Source organism: Sorex fumeus, unplaced genomic scaffold, assembly GCF_029834395.1.
Source record: "Sorex fumeus unplaced genomic scaffold, SorFum_2.1 ptg000009l, whole genome shotgun sequence".
Lineage (NCBI taxonomy): Eukaryota > Metazoa > Chordata > Mammalia > Eulipotyphla > Soricidae > Sorex > Sorex fumeus.
In genome coordinates, this window is record NW_026606066.1 from 20,185,237 (window position 1) to 20,204,719 (window position 19,483).

At 35.0% G+C, this 19,483-nt stretch overlaps 1 protein-coding gene across 3 annotated transcripts in view; it reads left to right on the plus strand.

The window, feature by feature from the left end:
- XIRP2 (xin actin binding repeat containing 2) overlaps positions 1-19,483 on the plus strand; it is a 96,433-nt gene that overhangs the window by 23,023 nt on the left and 53,927 nt on the right. For all 3 annotated transcript variants that reach the window (XM_056110308.1, XM_056110306.1, XM_056110309.1), the window contains one exon: positions 4,587-4,724. In XM_056110308.1, the coding sequence (XP_055966283.1) occupies positions 4,587-4,724 (138 nt within the window). The remainder of the gene's footprint in view (positions 1-4,586; positions 4,725-19,483) is intronic.

The following is a 19,483-nucleotide window of genomic DNA, read 5'->3' on the forward strand; positions in this document are numbered from 1 at the left end:
ATACACTTGGAGAATATACTATGAAATAAATATTAGCATGAATTGAATTTATATTGTGATAAAAATGAAATATTTAAATTGGGCACACAGGAAATTAAACTATCTTAAATTTATTTGATTTTGGTTTTGGAGCCACATTTGGTGGTTATCAAGGCTTACTTCTGACTCTGCCTCACAGATCACTCCTTTTGGGGCTTGGGAAACCATGTGCCCAGCAAGGGAACAAATCAAGTCGGCTGACCTTATTTGCATGGCTAGCACTATATCTGCTATACTGTCTCTCTAGCCTAATGTACTACTATTTAATTTAAAAAAGTATTTATCACAAAATTCCTTTCCTTTAAAGCAACAAAGTCAAATACTATTATTCCAAGAGGTAATAGTCAACATATAAATGAGTATATAATCCTTTGATGTTCTATTCATTTAAAAACATAAAAACATGAAGTGAGGGACTTATGAGCAATTAATCAATTAGTAACGAAATTAAACTATATTATTAGTTTCAGTTGACACCAGTATTGTTTTAACTATATTCAGCAATATCCTTGACAATGACGCAGCGCTGACCCAAAACAATATTCTGTTTCATTTGATCCTAAGTAAATACTAAGAGAGCACATATATTATCTCAGAAAAAATCCTGGTTAGTAACTAAGAAAAAGGCAAAACAACTACTTTGTTTCATCATTTTCATCAAAAAAAATAGTTCTGTTTTTTAAAATAAGAAAAATCTTGTCATTAATTTCTCTCAAAACAACTACATCTGTAGGTCACTGGTTCAGTCCCAGACTAAATTCACTATATTTTAATCACATTGAGATAGCTGACAGTGATAAGTCTTTGTTGTCAGAGTTACCAGACAGCATTTATATGAACTTAAAGTTATGCCAATGTAAAAGCAGCTGTTTGGAAATTCCCCAAGAAGAAATGGGGGAGTAACATTTGTTAAAAAGCAAATTAAAATGCCATATTCTGTGCAGTAGAATTTACTCCCCCCCCCCTTATGTTTTTCTCATACTCACAAGCAATCTGTGTGAAATGTATTGGTTTTCCTAGTTTATACATAAGAAAAACTAATAGCTCTAGTCCAAGGTTTTGAGTAACAAATTCATATTAGAATTACTGGCCAACTCCCCCAGATTATATTCTGTCTATTATACTCTGGAGTCCAAGGATAGTTTTTGAAAATTGTTGGTAGGGTATTTTCCCCAGGCTTACGTATTACATGTATAAATGAGTTTGCTAGGTACTGAAGGCAACATGTCAGTAAAACAGTAATTATCATCAAAATATCTGTTATATTCCAAATCTTATTTCTGAGACCAAAAATAAATAAAAACACACTGAATAAATATAAATTTTACAAGTTTCAACACAAAACGACTTATGCAATCATTTGCAATAGCGTGGATTAATTACGATGTTGAGCACATGATACTAAGTGTGGTTGATTCATGGACATGAATCCATCTCAGAATGGGAGCTGTGAGAGTCCAACTCACAGCCACCGGCTACCTGCTTGAGTGGGTTCTGTAGCTCACATAGAGAAACCATCTATTGGCCAAGTTGAACCAGGATATTTTATCATCATTACTAAACTAAAGTTTAAAGACTGTGTTCACTTTGGTGGGAGAATAGCAGCAATGATGATATGAGGGTCAGTAGTGGGGTTCTAATATATTGGTGATGCAAAGAGAAAAGATAAGTGCAGGCATTTCACAAGTGTAACAGTGTTCAACTCCAAATCAAAGTACCAAAGGGAACAAATGTTGAATTATTTTAAAAATTCCTTTAGGTATATGAGAGACAAACTACATTTTATAGAAATGGTATTTTTGTGGAAATGTACTTATTAGAAAACTATTTAGTCACTAGAACAACTACAGATGTACACCAGATTAATTTACCCAAATTTTGGATATTGTTAAGTTACTAGAAACAGTAAAACTTTTAATTATATGGAAATTTGTATAATTCAATATCTATATGTTATCTATATGTAATCAGTCAAAATGGCAATTTATGTAAGTTAAATAAAAAATTAATTCAAATATTTGTGGAGGCTTAATGTAACTTTCCCTCCTTATCTTTTTTTTTGCTTTTTGGGAAATTTTTATATTGAGATATGAGGTATTTTAGTTTATAAGACCATATTGATTTAGGGGTTGGAGTGATAGTACAGTGAGGAGGGCGTTTGCCTTGCACGCGGTCAACCTGGGTTTAATTCCCGGCATCCCATATGGTTTCCCCAAGCACTGCCAGGAGTAATTCCTGAGTGCAGAGCCAGTAGTAACCCATGAGCATCTCTGGGTGTGACCCAAAAAGAAAAAAAAGACTATATTATTTTAGGGGTACAGTTTTGCACCTATTTGAAATATATATATTACCACACCATAGGCACTGCCATGGCCATAATTATACTTCTTTGTTAGACTTTCAGAACAACTCTCCAGGATTCTTTATCTTTTGGGAAGGTGAAAGGCTCCCAGGTGGGATGCAGTGGACAGAGAGACCACCTAGATCATGAGTCAATGCCGGGGCTCTATGATGTGGTGATCTTTGAGTCCTGCAGTGCCAAAAACCACTGGGATCACTCAGGCAGTATTCAGTGCCTCTAGGGCTGTACTGTGGTGCAAGGAACCTAAGCCAGGTCAGGTGGTCATACAAGGCATGCACCCTAACACCTATTATGCCTCCCTGCCTCCCAAGACTTCTTTATCTTAAATTTCTAAAAACATATTACACTTACATGATATATATATGTATATATATGTATATATATATATATATCAAATGGCAGGAATTGATTAGCATTTACACTTAAAAGTTTGTTGCAAAACTTGATATAATGATTTGGGGAAGTATGATTTGGGGAAGAAGAGACCCTCCCAATAGTGATTGATGATGCTCAGAGACCACCAGGGCCACACCTGTCAGTAACTTGAAATCATACAAAACACTGGACCCAGAGTTCATACATGCATGCCTTTTGAGTCACATTTTAGTTCCAGTTCTTGATAGGCGTATATCTAGTACTTAAAAGTATATAGTCTTGTCCCTTCCTCCCAACGTGCATCTTCTCAAATATGTAATAGTCCATGTAATTGGAAAAACATAATAGTGATGAAGCAACTTTTGGAATATTTGCTAGTAATTCACATACTCCAAAGTATTAATTTAATCTCTAGTATTTTGGAGTATTGGAGTATCAAAGGACATTATTGTTATAGTATATATATATTTTTTGAGAAACTACATGTTATCATGAAGATTCTAGGATCCCAGGAGTGTACATCTAGTGCATAGGAACCTCAGCTTCAAAGGTGTTTAGTTTTTGAGGCCCTCAAAAGGCTCCTAAGGCTATGTGAGAAGTGGAATGGACCTTGGATGTTTCTACCTCTCCTCCAAGATTTAAGAAACCTGAACCTATTTACTTGAGAGTTATCAACTCCATTGGGATTGAGTGCTTCTGGGTTAGGGTCTGCTGAATCGTCAAAGCCAAAGCTCTTACATTACTAAACTTTCCACAAGGATATATAAGATCTAACAAGATTCCTCAGATTTTTTCAAGTTGCTCCAACTGATGCTTACTGAAGTAGACCTTTAGTGGTGGACTAGATCCTTCTAACCTACACTGCAAAATACAAGAGTTGAGTCCCATAGTATGCCAATCCTGGAATTGCATAACTGCTGGTTTTGTGAACACTTAAGTGAGGATATTGTGATTTTGACAATTATGGGTTCAAATTCCAATCCCATTCTGATACCCTACCTGTGAGAACTTAAAAAATACCTTAGTTCTTCAAACATTAATTTTCTCATTTTAAAATGTATCTGTATCTCACAGAATATAGAAAAAGATCAGATAAAAATATATATGTAAATACATGATGATTCACCCAGCACTATATATTAATTGTTATTAATAACAAACATTTTTGCATGAGATACTTTCAGACTATTTTGTTCTTCCTTAATGATTTTTAGTTCACATTAGAATGAGTCAAATGTCTTTAATATTCTTAATACTGTGTTGTCTATATAGACATTTGGGATTTTACAGACAACCTTATTGTGGGTTAAAATTAAGTCCATTATTCTAATTTCCACTAGTCTGTGTATTATTAGAGAAGTACATTCTAATAGGTCTGGTCTCTAGACATCAAAAGTCTGTCTAGAATAAAGTGAATTAACTCAATGCTTTAAAAGCTCTTTTGACTTTATAACAAAAAGCAGATAAGTGAAAAAAAAACAATACAGAGAGTTTTTCATGTGGTTTTCTGTAGAGTTCTATTGAATAGTTGTATATGTTAATACCTTCTTAACAAACCAACCATCAGTAAATGTTAGGTATTTTATTTATTTTTATTTATTTATTTTTTTGTATTTTGCACTAAACTTAGTGGCTTCCAGGGAACATATGGTGACAGGGATTGAATCCTGGATGCCACCATATAATGCATGTGCTGCAGCTCTCCTTACTCATCCCAACCCTGCCAAATAGTTTTTAAAGTAATTTGATAAGCCTACCCTGAATTTAGTTTCTGTCAAATCAAATTTTTCTTTTTGTTAAAATATTTTAGATGATGGAAGAGTCAGAAATGTGCACAGTACCTGGTGGATTGGCTAGAGTGAAGAAACAATTTGAGAAGGACCAAATGGCTTCTTCCTGTAATAACTTTTCTCAGCATCAATACCAGCACCAGAACAAATCTGAACAGGTAATTCTGCTAGAGGTAATGATTATGTATTATGTATCATTAAAATGCCCTCCTTTCAGTGCCTTTGTATCACTCACCTCTCTTTGGTGATAACATTTATTTTCATTACTCATAAACAAAATTGTAATTTTAAAATGTTTTAGAAAATCATTTTTTAAAGGATCTTACTGTATTTATTTACTTGCTTGAAGCGTTTCTCCACATTCCCTGGGAACCATGCTGTGATATTTTTCATCTCAATTTCGAATGTTTCAAGCATAAATGAAAATTAAATAGCTTAGGTCAGACAATAGGTAAGTAGCAATGCTGAAAACAATGTTTACTTTAAGCCTCTGCTTTTAGGTTATAATTCACAAAAAGTTATCTATTCAAGATAAACTGCTGATAATTTTCCTAGATTATATATATAAAACATTATTCATCTCTTTATTTTAGTAAGCATCCAGTTTTCTTTAAAATAATAAAAAATTAGTAGCATAACCCAGTTATTACATAAAACTATGTAATCCAGCTTCTAAATGCTATCTTATCTAAAAGACAGAGTTTTTTTTATCTTATTGTTCGTTTTTGGCATATAATCAAATATTGTCATGAGAAATCATGGTTTTTAATATGATTATCAGTGATAAAATTCTTTAGACTGAACCTATACTTTAAAAAATAGTAATTTTACTATAAATAGCAGAACTTCAGTATTTACCATTAGGAAAATATAGCTGGAATATTTCTGAAATTTTGTAGTGGGAAATGAAAGTAGGTATGTTCTTTTTAGAAAAAAATTCTAGGATATTTGAAGTTGCCCAATTGTTTAAATAATAAGATAATTAGATGTCTATGGTGATGGTAATATTAAATGACAGTTACAATGACTAAAAATCTGATACTTAAAATAGTATAACGTACAAATTAAGTATTAAATGACAGTTACAATGACTAAAAATCTGATACTTAAAATAGTATAACGTACAAATTAAGTAAAAATAAATTTATGGAAAGATTTCTGTTGGTCTTTGTCTAAAAGGCACATCATATAGTTAAGAAGTAGATTGGTTTTACTGTTGATCTATAATGTAACTGTTGCAACATGGAACTCTTTCAGTGAAATAACCATGTTTTTCTGAAATTGTTTATCTACTCCAAGTTCAGCTGTCACTAGTCACTTGAAAAACACAGTAAGTTCTGTGAAGGTATAAGCAATGGGTTTACAGATGCTTTTTTACAAGGAAGCCATGGGATAAGGTATAAGAGTTATGGCCACTATCACCATCATTGTCTTCCCGTTGTTACCATTGTTCATCGATTTTCTCAACTGGGACCAGTAACGTCTCCATTGTGATACTATGTTGTTACTGTGTTTGGCATATCGAATATGTCATGGGTAGCTTGCCAGGCTTTGCCGTTCGGGCAGATACTCTCGGTAGCTTGCTGGGCTCTCAGAGAGGGGCGGAGGAGTCGAACTCAGGCGGGCCATGTTGGCTGTGTTCAAGGCAACTACCCTACCCGCTGTGCTATCGCTCCAGCCCAAGAGTTATGGTATCTACAGGATTTTAATGAACTGCCACTTTGGTGACTTACAGCTGAGTGACACAGCCTGGATACTTTCACAGGAGTATGACCTGGCACAGCTTCCATGCTTAGTAAAGCTCTAAAGTTACTTATTTATCCACTGTCCTCATATTGAAATTCTTAATAAATTTTGAACAAGGAACCCCATGTTTTCATTTTGTACTAAGTCTCACAAAATATGAAGCCACTACTCAAAGACTCAACTCCTAACCCTATGATGCTTCAGTTTCTGATGAACAAAATGGAGAAATTAGTAATTAATCTATCTGTATTATGAGGTTATTGTGGAGATCTAATATGAAAAAAGTAGCAATTTCTATAAAAGCACTTCATTATGCATAAAACTTGGAATCAGTTAGGACTCTTTTATATTGAAAGACAGAAAACCCAACTAAAAGTGGCTCAAACAAAAAGGAACATTATAGACTTACAAAAGTGCATTCAAAGAAGTCTTGTTGTAAGCTTCAATGTAGTAGAGCAGCTGGCTTATACACTCTCTCCAATTATTAAACATTTTGAAGTTTTGCAAGCCAGATGATGAAAAGCTATTGCTTTTCACAGAGGATATTTTGTATCAAGAAACTAAGAAATACAATAAATCAAAAATTATTTCTTTCTCTCTCATTACCCCTTTCTCCTTCACTCCTCCATCTTTGCTTCTTTATTGCCTCCTTTCTTTTTTTCTTTAGCGAACCTAATGTTATGTGCATTGACTTTCGTTCATTTAGTGGGTCAGAGGATATACCTGAAACAGTTACTAAAAGCATGGAAATAAACACGCTTCACTTGGGTCCCAGTGCTTGTTGCTTCTTCACTTACTAGATATGTGACATCAAGCAAAATCCTTAACTTTTTGGTGCCTCACTTCTGTCAATTATAAAGTCAAGATTTTAATAGCTTACCTTATCTTAAAATGTTACATTAAAAGGTTTGTTGACAAGATTAAGTGAGTTGCACTTGTAAAGTGCTTAAAACTGCCTGGTTTAATGCACATGTTGGTTGAAAAAAAAGTTAAGTATCACCTCAGTCATCTATTTTTTGTTTATCTCTCAGCCTCACTTCCTTTCAACTGGTCCATTCCTGTCCAGTTTTCCTCCATCACCAATGTTTCCCAAAGTAGCTAATACAGCTTTCTGGGGAATGCTGGAATGATGGAGGGATAAATGGGAAATGGGGACTACTATGGTGGTCTGGAATAAAACTCCTGAGGATGCTTTGTGTTTGAAGGTAGATTTCCAGGGGCCCACTGAGTGATATTTTTGTTTTCTGAAAAGGGCTGGTAAGCCAAATAAGTTTGGGCCTCTAAGCTCTAGATCAATGTTTCTTAAACATTTTCCTTCTGTGTCCTCATTGCGAACTTGTTTTCTTTCTGTGAGTCCACTGTCTTACTGATTGGGTCCAATCAATTTGCTTTGGTGGCCACAGAGTAGAGCTTAGTCTGAGATGTGGGCCCCACCTGATAAACACTGGTAGTAAAAGAGATGCAATGAGTAAATCCTTTTCCCCGCAAGTCCTGAGACATGGGGGAAACAAGTATTGATTGGAAATGGACTCACACATTCTTCCAAAAAATTATTGCTATAGTGAGAGGATACTGATTGGTTGAAACCTCTGTACCTGTCTACCTATATAGAACTTCTCAGAACATGCTTTTCAATTAAGAATGAATTGATTCTGAGTAATAACAAAATCAAACAAGATAGAATTTCCACTATGAACTCCTCTCGCATTTAGTTGTTTATTAAAGTACATCATTGTTAGTATAATATATAGTCATTTGCTGTGTAAACATGAAATAGTAATTATGTACAAGTAATAAAATCCAACCATGCACTACAAGTCACTATCTTCTTGATTCTGGGTCTGTAGTAATCTTTAGTACAATTCTCTACATTTATATGCACACATTTTTTTTATTTGGAGGCAACATAGCAGTGCATAGAGCTACTCCTCATTCTGTGCTAAGGGGCTAACTCCTGGAAGTTCTTAGGGGACCATATATGTTGGCAGGGATTGAACCTTAGTCAGCTGTGTGCAAGATAAGTGCCATAACCATTAAACTTTCCAACTCCTGTGCTCTGCCTTTAGATGTGTTATAATACACGATAATTCCGTGAAGAGTGAGAAAATCTAATAATTCCATGTAATATAAATGAAATCTAATGATAATAGAATGTGAGGATGAACTTTATTATTTATTGAACTGTATCAGAAATCTGATTTAAAAAATGAAAGGAAATAAAAAGTCATCTGTTCTTTCAAAAATTAAATGACCAATTTATAATCCATGTTGAAAATTTTAATTCCTTATCAATTTTTTGTAGAGGTGCAAGTTAGGAAAATCATGTCTTAAATATGTGTTTAATCTTTTAAGTTCTATCAATAAATTCTAAAAATCATTTGTGAGAGAAATTAAAATGCGACAATTAGTGGTAGCCACAGACAGTTAATTCTGATTTACCTAAACTGTTTTCTACTCTGATAGTAGCTTTTGTTTGTTGAAGTACTTGAGATTTTTCTCTCTGCTAAATCTAACTCTGTCCAAAGATATTTACTTTGTTGATAATAAAAATTAATATTAATTTAAAAATCAAGTTTAATTAGAGTTAAAAGAAAGAATATTTGTTTTGGACTTCTGACAGTATTTAATGTCACAATTAGTAAGATTTCACAAGGTAAAATAATTAAGTCCAATCTGCCTCTTTCCCTTCAATATGTATTGCAGTCAGATGTTTTAGATAATTAGCTGATGATTTGGGACCTGTTTGGGAGATCATCAATGAAGCTAAACAAGATTGAAAATTATCTCTGAGATTAAAGATCCCTTTCATTTGCTAATTGAACAGATTATTTTATATCTATTGAAGCAAAGATTCTGAAACAAAAGGATAAAGTAGGAGCAGGTATATGAAAATGCATTTATGCCAGACATATTATTAAAGTTGGGATAATGTCCTATTTATATATTCTAGATTTTCCATACCTTACACTTCTGTCTGTTAAGTGGTATCACCATGGAATCTGCCTATGTAAATTAGAAAAACGATGTCCTGTGGACCATAGGGCCTCTGAGCCTGGGAACGTAAAAATGAGATTTCATGTTGTTAGAAAAATATTTTTGGAGAAGCACAGTAAGATGACCCTAGTAGTTAGTTCTAATCAAGTTTAACACACGTCCATTTTGATTCTGCTTTGCAATACAGACATTACCACTGCTAATAAATATGGTTGAAACCCAACCCGCCTTAAGGGATTATATGCCTTCAGCATACCTCCTGTTGATATTTAACTTAGAAATATCACACAGAGGTGTGGCCTTAGAGCTATATTATAAAAGGTGAGGCACTTTGTTTGTTTGTTTCTTTGTTTTTCTAAAAGGTGAGGCACTTGTCTTGCATGTTGCTGACCTGGATTGAATACCTGTATTCTCTACTATCCCATATGCTCTACTATCACAGTCATTAGTAATCCCTGAGCTACAAGTAAACTCTGAGCACCAGATGACACGACTAAAAGCCAAAAATAAAAACAAAACAAAGCAAGAAATATCACATCAGCATTCAGCCTGATTTTGCCTAAGGACTGAGTTCTAAGTTAAATGCTTATAACTAATACACATATAATTAATATAATTAATATAAACATTCACAGCTAGTGAAAATCAGTAAGTTTAATATTAGAATGCAAAGGACCACTTAAATAGGGTACTTTTAATTCACTTCCTACAACAAACTATTTGGAAAGAGCATTTTCTTGCAAGTGACTTATATAAAGTGGGTAGAAGAGAGCAGCAGCTTTGAAAAGTTCCTCCATTCCATTCCTCTCTACCTTCCTGGGTCACCAAAGTGTCAGGGAAATTTAGGACTGATGACTGTGCTGAGCACCTGCTCATCTCATGTTTCACCAGCCCCACAAGGTGGTTGTCAAACTGCACCTGGTTCCACTTGTTTTGCCATGGGAAATGAGCCCTACCATCAATCTCTTCAGGAGAATCAGAAAGCTCCATGATCAGTACTTATCATGACCTACTAATTATAGAACCCAGACTGGAGTGGGGAATTGCTCTTTGCAGGAAAGAAAAGTCAGTCCTAAATCTTACCCACACTTTCCACGGTTTTCTGTTGCCTTGCAAAACCTGAAAGAATTTCAGAAGATGAGCAATGAAGTAAAGCTTTTTATTTAGAGTTCATGAAGAAGGAAAGAGAAAGAAGGTGGGCTTCTCCAGAGGGAGAGCAGAGATGGCAGTCACCTCCCAGAATAGGGAGGCATTCCACTTGCCTTTGCAGAATTGATATCATATTCTCTTCCAACTGCCCCTACATGGGGCTTTCTACATAGATAGGTGTCCACTACTAGGGCATGTTCAAGGGAATATATTGAAAATTTGGGGGGCCCACCTTTGTGTCCTCATCACAAACCTTTATTCCTGCTGGTGTTTCTTTCTGGAGAGAATCCAGCCTTGCCTTCGCCTGTGGGGGTGCCAGTTGGATTCTTATCAGACCTAAGTTCTTGTGTCCACAGAGTGGATCTGGCCATAATGTGTTCTGTTACTTTAGGGCTAATGACATAGTAACTTTTTCAAATCCCATCTTGGTGTGATAGTTTCCCAAGAACTCATTGACAGTCACTCCTTTCCTACCCCACTACCTGCCTGCTTCCATTGTGTATAATCCATTCATTCATGCTTAGAAAGGAATCTTGAAATATACTAGAACAGATATCAGAATCAAAGTACCATTAGCATGAAACTACTATTGTATTGGGTGTGTTGTTGTTGTTGTTGTTACTGTTTTGTTGTTTGCATTCATACTGATGTTGTTCAGGGACAACTCCTGATATGTTGCTGAGGATTGCCCCTATAGATGCTCAGAGAACAATGCAATGCCAAGGATGAAACCTAGACTTGAATTTCAGTGCTTTGTACTCCTCCCCCAATTACAAGACCATTTTTCAAACCAAATTTATTTAGATATAAATTCATGGCATAAAATTCACCCATTTTCTGTATAGATTCCTTATGCTTTGTATATGTACAAGTTGGTTCAATATCACCAATCCAATTTTAGAACATTCTTATTCCACATTCCAATGAGCCTTGTATCCCTAACAATGTAAGTCTTCTTTATGCAATGTGCATGAAACTCAGGGTTTGATTTTTTTATCTTCTCATGTAATTATGTCCTTGTTTCCTTTTTTATTTTTATATAATATTTAGTAGCTCTTCAAGTATTAATTATGACATCTTAAAAATATTTTGGAGGGGTAATTTTTCCCCTCATAAGTGACTTAATTAGGGAAGAATAAAAGGCCTCCAAAATTTGGGGGAATAATCAGAGCAAGTCAGCACATAGATATTACCTTTCCTATTAAAACGACAACACTAAATCATTGTAGGGATCTAAAGCAAGTTTTCTTGAACTTTTTATTTGTGATACTTTTTCCCCCAAGAAATATAACACAAGCAATCAAGAACTGAAAAACATCATCTTGAATTCATTATACTGTTGATTCTGAATCAATTTTTTGGTCTTGTATATTCAGGAACTTTTTAGTCTTGTCAATATTTTTACTGCCACACATTCAGTTAATGACTCTCAATTTAAAGATTTATGATCTAAAGTATTCCTGACCTCCCCTCACTACCAAAAATCTCTAATGTGGACCAGCTGGGCATTACAAAACCATATGTATCTTTAAACATGCATCTGCTGTTGCAAAAAATCCTAATGTAAACAGCAGTACTTTGTAAAATACATGGATTTGGAACAGTTCCTAGATCATTCATATCTTGACAGCTTTCGATCTGTATAACTCAAATCTGTGTGTTTAGACCTTTTAATGGTGAGCCATAATTTTCTCCTAGCAAACTAAACAGTGTTATTAGCAAAATGTCCATATTGTAAACCATTTCCCATTTCAATGTTTTGAAGCTTAAGTCTACCTTTATTTTTTTAAAAGAGCAAAATAAAACATTTTTTTCTTTAAATATTTTATTTTTTTTAAATTTTTATTTAACCTTCAGCCAAGACACCTTTTTTTTTTTTTTTTTTTTTTTTTTTTTGCTTTTTGGGTCACACCCGCGATGCGCAGCAGTTACTCCTGGCTCATGCACTCAGGAATTGCTCCTGGCAGTGCTCTGGGGACCATATGGGATGCTGGGAATCGAACCTGTGTTGGCCATGTTGGCTGCGTGCAAGGCAAATGCCCTACCCGCTGTGCTATCACTCCAGCCCAAGACACATTTTTTAAGATCAAGATTGTTCTTAGTAGCCCCAAACTTATATAGATCTCTATGAACATAGGTTGTGAGCCAAAGTAGATATTTCATAATATTTTAAATTCACTATTTACTAATGACTATTTATAAATGACTATTGTAGCTGTAAGTAACCCCATCAAACAAAGGTAGATAAGAAGAATGGTTCACCCTACTGGTTCCACTATCAGACAGCCTGTGTTATAGTGCCCTGTGTGAGTCACCTAATTCTTAACCAGCAATCTAAAACACAAGAATATTTTTGAGACTAATAAGGGATGTCTAGGAGAAAAAATATTATTATAATTCCTGGCTTATATAATAGTTATATAAATAGCCACCATCAAGTAGTTATTATTTTCAAGGTGGAATATATTCCATAAACATTGAAATATAATTTTTAAAGATTTTTTTAAAATCCAAAATTGTTCTGGGCCTCTCATCCTTTAGTTCTTTTTAGTTCTTTGGTCCTAAGGGGCAGAATTATTCCTCAGAAGCTCATTAGGTAATTAAAACAGTTAAAAATCTATAACTCTGTATATTCTTTGGGCATATGTTATTTTTCTGGAGTTGCAACTTTTGAGGAAAAGGTGCTTTATTCCAACTCTAGAAAATGACTAAATTATCTGAACTTCTTCAGAAGAAAGGAATTTGCACACAAAATACTTCCCCTAAGTATTTTGCAGGCCTCAGATTCCATTATGAATTAAAGTTTGTTTTTCAAATAGGAACAAATAAATAACATAGCATTTGCTTTGTTTTTCATCTGCTTTATTCACAGTATTGTGACAAGTTGTACTGAGAGAAAAGTAATATAATTAATTCAGAAGTTGCTTAGGTCAGGAGAGAAAAGGCTACACTAGTTGAGGCAGTGTTGAGTTTGTTCTGTTGCATTGTTGTTTTTCATCTTATTTCAGTTGATGTACAGAAGGTAGAAAAAGTCTTTGTGAAGAGAGGAAACCATCTCATGACATTTTATGGTTGGTGCAATTAATATATATAAATATGTGGTGTGTGTGCGTGCGTGTGTGTGTGTGTGTGTGTGTGTGTATTCTGCACAAGTTCCTTTAAGATTTGCAGGTACCTACTATATATGGAAGTGCAGCCCCTAGTTCTTATGAAGCCCCTCCTCTGGCCTCTATCCCAATATGCAAAGTGGATCAGGATTTGGATTTACAAGTTTCATTGAGTCCTTTGCTGACTTCTGTATCACTTTGGGACTGACATGGGACATTTTCAGAGCCGCTGACATATCTCCTATCTTTTCTCTGACTTAGTGAGGATTTAACATCAAATTCCCTCGACAAGCTGGGGCATATATCTTAGTGGGAGCATGTGGTCACTTACGTTGCAGAGCCCCTCAGTGAAGCAATCCTTTATTCCACCTGGACACTGGAGCTCTCATGAGCAGCCCAGATAATTCTGATGTAATTGCTCTGTCCCATGGTCAGGTATCAGAGAATATTGCTCTTTAGATGATTCAAGTGTGCAGCAGTGAACAGGATAGTGCAAACGAGACTCAGGGTTTGAGAATCCAGAGATCATCACTCCCCTCTTAGCTTCTTAGCTGAGCCTTCTCATCTACCCACCTAATTTTTCTTCATTCTGATAACAGGCCCTTCTCATTCTATTGACACTTCTCTAGACACGTCTACTACAGTTACAGAATAGATAAAAAGAGCTGTGGAGGACACAGAGAAAGCAAGGGCTAAAACAAATCACGATCACTATAAGAAATGTCAATCAGCCAAACAATCGATTTACAGGTGCCTTCAAGCTCAGTCAACTCCTTTATTAAAGGCAGACAGTATTACAATAGTTCTTATTTGTATATCTAAAAAGATATATCAGAATATTAAAAATCAATTTATACATGAAGGAACTAAAAATTATGTTAAAGCATCATAAGCAAACTAGAATAAAAATAAAGAAATTCATGAATTATTAGAAACTACCTTGATAATCAGTAAAACTGATGTCATTATTGAAATTTTTCATTTTAAACTTTGAATTTCATAGAATTAAATGATCTGAGCGCCAAATTCTCTTGAGTTTGTACCTTTGATATTCCTGTGAAAATTATATTGATTTATAAGAGACTGAAAACATAATCATGAATTTCTAAGTCTTATAAAATAATGTAGTATACACATAAATGGTCCTTTAGCTCTTTACATAACTAAACCAATAATGTGACCTTCCCCTAGGATACAAGCTGCAAGCTGTACCCATGAAGTATAATAAGCCAATCTTCTGTTATCCACTAACATCAATCACATTACTTTAGGGCCACACACTATCACTCTCAATCTGTGCTGTCCCCAAATGCAGTTGATGATAATTGCTGAGGCATGACCATAAAGACTGGTCATGGTCCCTTTGCAATTTCTAGTTTAAGTTCCTTCTGCAGAATGTGCTGGTATAGGAGTTCTCCTGCTAATGCATAAACAGATACCCTGCCTGTCACATCCCATCCCCACCATGACTGCACTGCAGGCTACCACGGTGCAGCTCCATAAAGGGAAACTCATTACCACCCCACATGGTAAAGACATTTGCGGAATGTTTGTCTGGGTTTTTTGTGGAAATTGCCTTCTTGGTGAAACAGTGAAGTCCTTAGAGTGTGTGCACTTTGGCTGGACTCCTATAACGTGTTTTAAATCACTGAATTAACCTATTAATGTGCAGAGGGTTAGAGCAATGTAACTAGAGGAAGTGTCCTGACTGCGTTTCTCACATAGTGAGGGCAAGTTGACACTCTTAACATTGAGTTGCAAGCATATTCAAGTGCCTTCAAAAAATCCTTTGCAGGTTGCTTTTCATCCTGTGATTCGTCTTACTTCCTCTCCAAAAATGGGATCTATAGGAACAATGTTTTCCCCAATTACTGGAGGACCACTACCACAGCTTCTTTTCTTCTTAATGACAGTGTGGTTTTTCTGTTTCTGTAAAGCTATTTGTTCTTATAAAACCCATTTTCAATTTCATTTACAGAAGACAAGTGCACTTACAGATATATCCTCCATTCCCTTAAAGTAAAATGAATTGGGATTGCTTTAGTAAAAAAAAGAGTGATGGTGTTCTTATCACAGAGACCTGAGTTGTTTAGAGAGAGTGACCTAAAAACTTTTGCCAAAAATATAAAATTTTAGCACGGAATTTCATGTCTCTTAGTACTTGAATATATAGTCTCAAGGAGTACTGGGTGTTGATAAGGACATAAAGCACAGATATTTTGACAAATTAGAATTTTATGTCTTTTTGATAGGAAGGATGGGCATTTAAGGGGAAAAAGAAATAGAAGAAATATGTTTTCACAGCTTTCTTATACTGGAAGTCTTATATTGATTTAGAAATAGGAAAGTGTGCTTTGTATGATTTCACTTGACAGAAATCCTCAGGTATAGAGACAGAATGCTTTACTGTTTAAATTTATTTTCAGTTATTTGAATGGCAAGACAAAATCTTACATTCTTAGATTTTATGACTTTTTAAATTATCAAATATAATTATAAAAAAAGAAATCACTAATATTACAAAATTGTTACACTTGTAGAACTTAGTAAAATATTCATGTTTTTTCCACATAATTACTTTTGTGAAATGGTTGTTTTCTCTAGGCACTTGACGTCAGAGGATATTATTAGCTCTTTCTGCTTATTTGGGATTTGGTATTTCTCAGAATAAATCCATTCTCATGGGTCTTTGAAAATAATTAAATTGAGATGTTTGTCTATTCTTTTAGATGTTCACTTATTTATTAGTTTGCATGGTTACAAACAAATTCCAATTCTAAATAGAAGAAAACTGAGATGGCACAATCTGAGAAAATAAAGAAATAGGAAGAGATTCTGTCCTTATTACTGTGTTCTTACAAAGGTAATGTTTAGGAACTTCATTTTTTAATTTTTTCTAACTTCTTTGCAAAATTTTAATATATATTTTTTATTTTTATAAAGTTGTTCACAATAGTTCATTACAGAGAATATTCAAACACCAATCCCACCACCATGCACCTTCTCACCACCATAAGAGGAAAGTGTATAAAGATTGTTGTATTTCATCCTGCAGTTTTTCAATCCCTTATAATAAGAAAATGCAAGCATGTACATTAAAACCAAGCAAATATGTTCTACTTTTGCACATCAGTGAGCTAGAGTGTAAGAGGTAATGTGGCTGTGAATACGGCCACGCACTCTGGGACATTCTGTGTTGTTCTCTTCCCAGAGCTTTATTTCATAGTCTCTGGATCTTGGTCATTGATGAGAGTAAATGGCACCAGGGGCAGTTTGTGGATGTGACAGCCAAGCTACTGAAAGACTGGGGAGTTGGCGGGAGGAGGCCCAGTGCCATTCCCAGGGAGCTTGGAGATCTCAGTCACGGGTCCCGCATACCTGGGTTTTTCTGCAGGTTCCCTCATAGGTGAGGCTCAAATGAGTTTATAGAGAGCAGCCTTGAGCATAGATGTGGTTGGGTTCTGGAGATTTTCAGCTGCTGGGGTTCTGCTTGAGACATCAAGGGAAACTCAACCCAATCCCCCCTGAGTTGCCCCAGTGAAGACTATGAAAATCTTAAGCTCATAGAATATGGAGTAATATTGTAACTAAATATTTTTCTTGTGCTTTTTATTTAATCTATTTTTGAGCTGTATGAGCTACACAAGTACAGAAGAAAAAGATATTGTTCATTTCTCTGGGGCCCAGTGGTACCAACTTCATTTCTGGCCACCACCAAAAAGGACAAGACTGGGTACATTACATACCAGCCACATGATAAGTGCCAGAGGCAGAGCCAAGTGCTCAGTAAGTCTCCTTATCCTTGGCTAAATGCCAGTGGATTCTAGAGTCATCCTTCTGCAATAACATTGGAAATCCACTCTTTGTCTTCAGAGTAAAAGCTACAATGATAGAATACCACACTTCCCCTCACTATAGAGTTTAGAAATATTTGGAAGAGCATTGAGGGTTTCCATGAAGTCAATACTTCAGGCTGGAATTCAGCTAACAAGGCTTTATAATATAAATATTTGATAGCATTATTCTAAACTTTTGGGCTGGAGCGATAGCACAGCGGGTAGGGCGTTCGCCTTACAAGCGGCCAACATGGCCGACCTGAGTTCGATTCCTCCGCCCCTCTCGGAGAGCCCGGCAAGCTACCGAGAGTATTTGATATGCCAAACACAGTAACAACAAAGTCTCCAATGGAGACGTTACTGGGCCCGCTCGAGCAAATTGACGATCAACGGGAGGGCCTTTACCTTTACCTTATTCTAAACTTTTGACAGAATTCTTTTTCTGTTAATATGAGGGTTTTTCTTGTAGGAATTATTAGAAAAAGAACTTTCCTTCTCTCCCCTTCCCCCAACTTCTTTTCCTGCCTATCCTCCAATTTTCTAAGGCATTTGTTACTACATATCTCATAAATATAGAAAAAGGTACCATCAATTCTGGGTACAGGATAGAGAAAAAAACAATAATTTGTGGGTAGGTGAGAATATGAAAAAATAGATAAGGGAATTATATAAACATTTATAACTATTTTCTGTATCAGAATAAAAATATAAAATCTGTTATCTCCTAAAAACATTGATACAGTGTTATTTCATGTAAAATATAGTTTATCTAGATGCAATGATTATGCTGTTTGACGGCTATGCACAGGACAATCTCTTTTCCTATAATTTTCAGATATGTAATCAAGAAAACTTATCTTGTAGTAATTCAAAACCACTATACTTGAAATAAATTTTGGATATCTCTCATTCTTTCTTAACAAGTTTGTGTGAATCTCATGTTTATTGGTCCATTATCATGAATCTAACATGTGAGTAGCTTTAGGTATCTTTTTAGTATAATGATATTGCTATTGATAAACTTTACTTGAAGGAAATCAAATATTAATCAGCAGAAATGGTCCTTAATTTTAAATTTTTCCTAATTATTTCTATAATTATATGAGTGAAATGTAAAGAATAACATTTTAAGGAAATGTAAACAATGAAATGTTAACAACAAAATGACCATACATGACATTTATTTGGGGGGGGTTCTTGAAGTGATTCCCAAATTGTGTTTTTTTTTTGGCTTATGTCAGGGGTTCTAATTCTTCATCTCAATTTCAAACACAAGTGTATTATAAAAACATATTGCCTGCATCATTTTTGCATCTATGTTTTAGAAACACTTTAAAATATCTAGGTGATATAATTCTAGTTACTATATTATATTCATTGTGTATCTTTGGCATTCAAAAATTGTGTAACAGTATTAGATCCTATTCACTGGTTTAATTAATACGTAATAGATTCGTAGAATAAAAAATAATAAAATTTTTTAAAGTTTATCACTTTTATTCAGGGGCAGGAGAAATAGCACAGCGGGTAAGGCATTTGCCTTGCAAGTGGTCAACATGGCTGACCCGAGTTCAATTCCTCTGCCCCTCTCGGAGAGCCCGGCAAGCTACCGAGAGTATCTCCCCTGCATGGCAAAGCCTGGCAAGCTACCTGTGACATATTTGATATGCCAAACACAGTAACACTTGTCACAATGGAGTCATTTCTGAGCCCGCTCGAGCAAATTGATGAACAATGGGAGGACAGTGACATTGACAATGACTTTTATTCAGGAATAAAAGGTAGTAGGGGATGGCAGGTGGAGTACTTACTGATGGGACTTGAAAAACATTCTACTTAAATAAGTTATTGCATTCTAGGCAAAAGATACAACTTACGCAAAATGTTAAATAGTGTATGTTTGTTAATATGCTATTAACAATAAAATACCACTGGAAAAAACTAAACATAAATAAGGCGCACTTAAGAAAAAATTTTCTATACGTTTGGGATTGATATTTAGGAAATCAAGGTTAGGTAGAAGAAGATAAGTTAGGATACTGCTGAAAGTGCAGATTAAATAAAAAAGAACTTAAACTGGGTTAG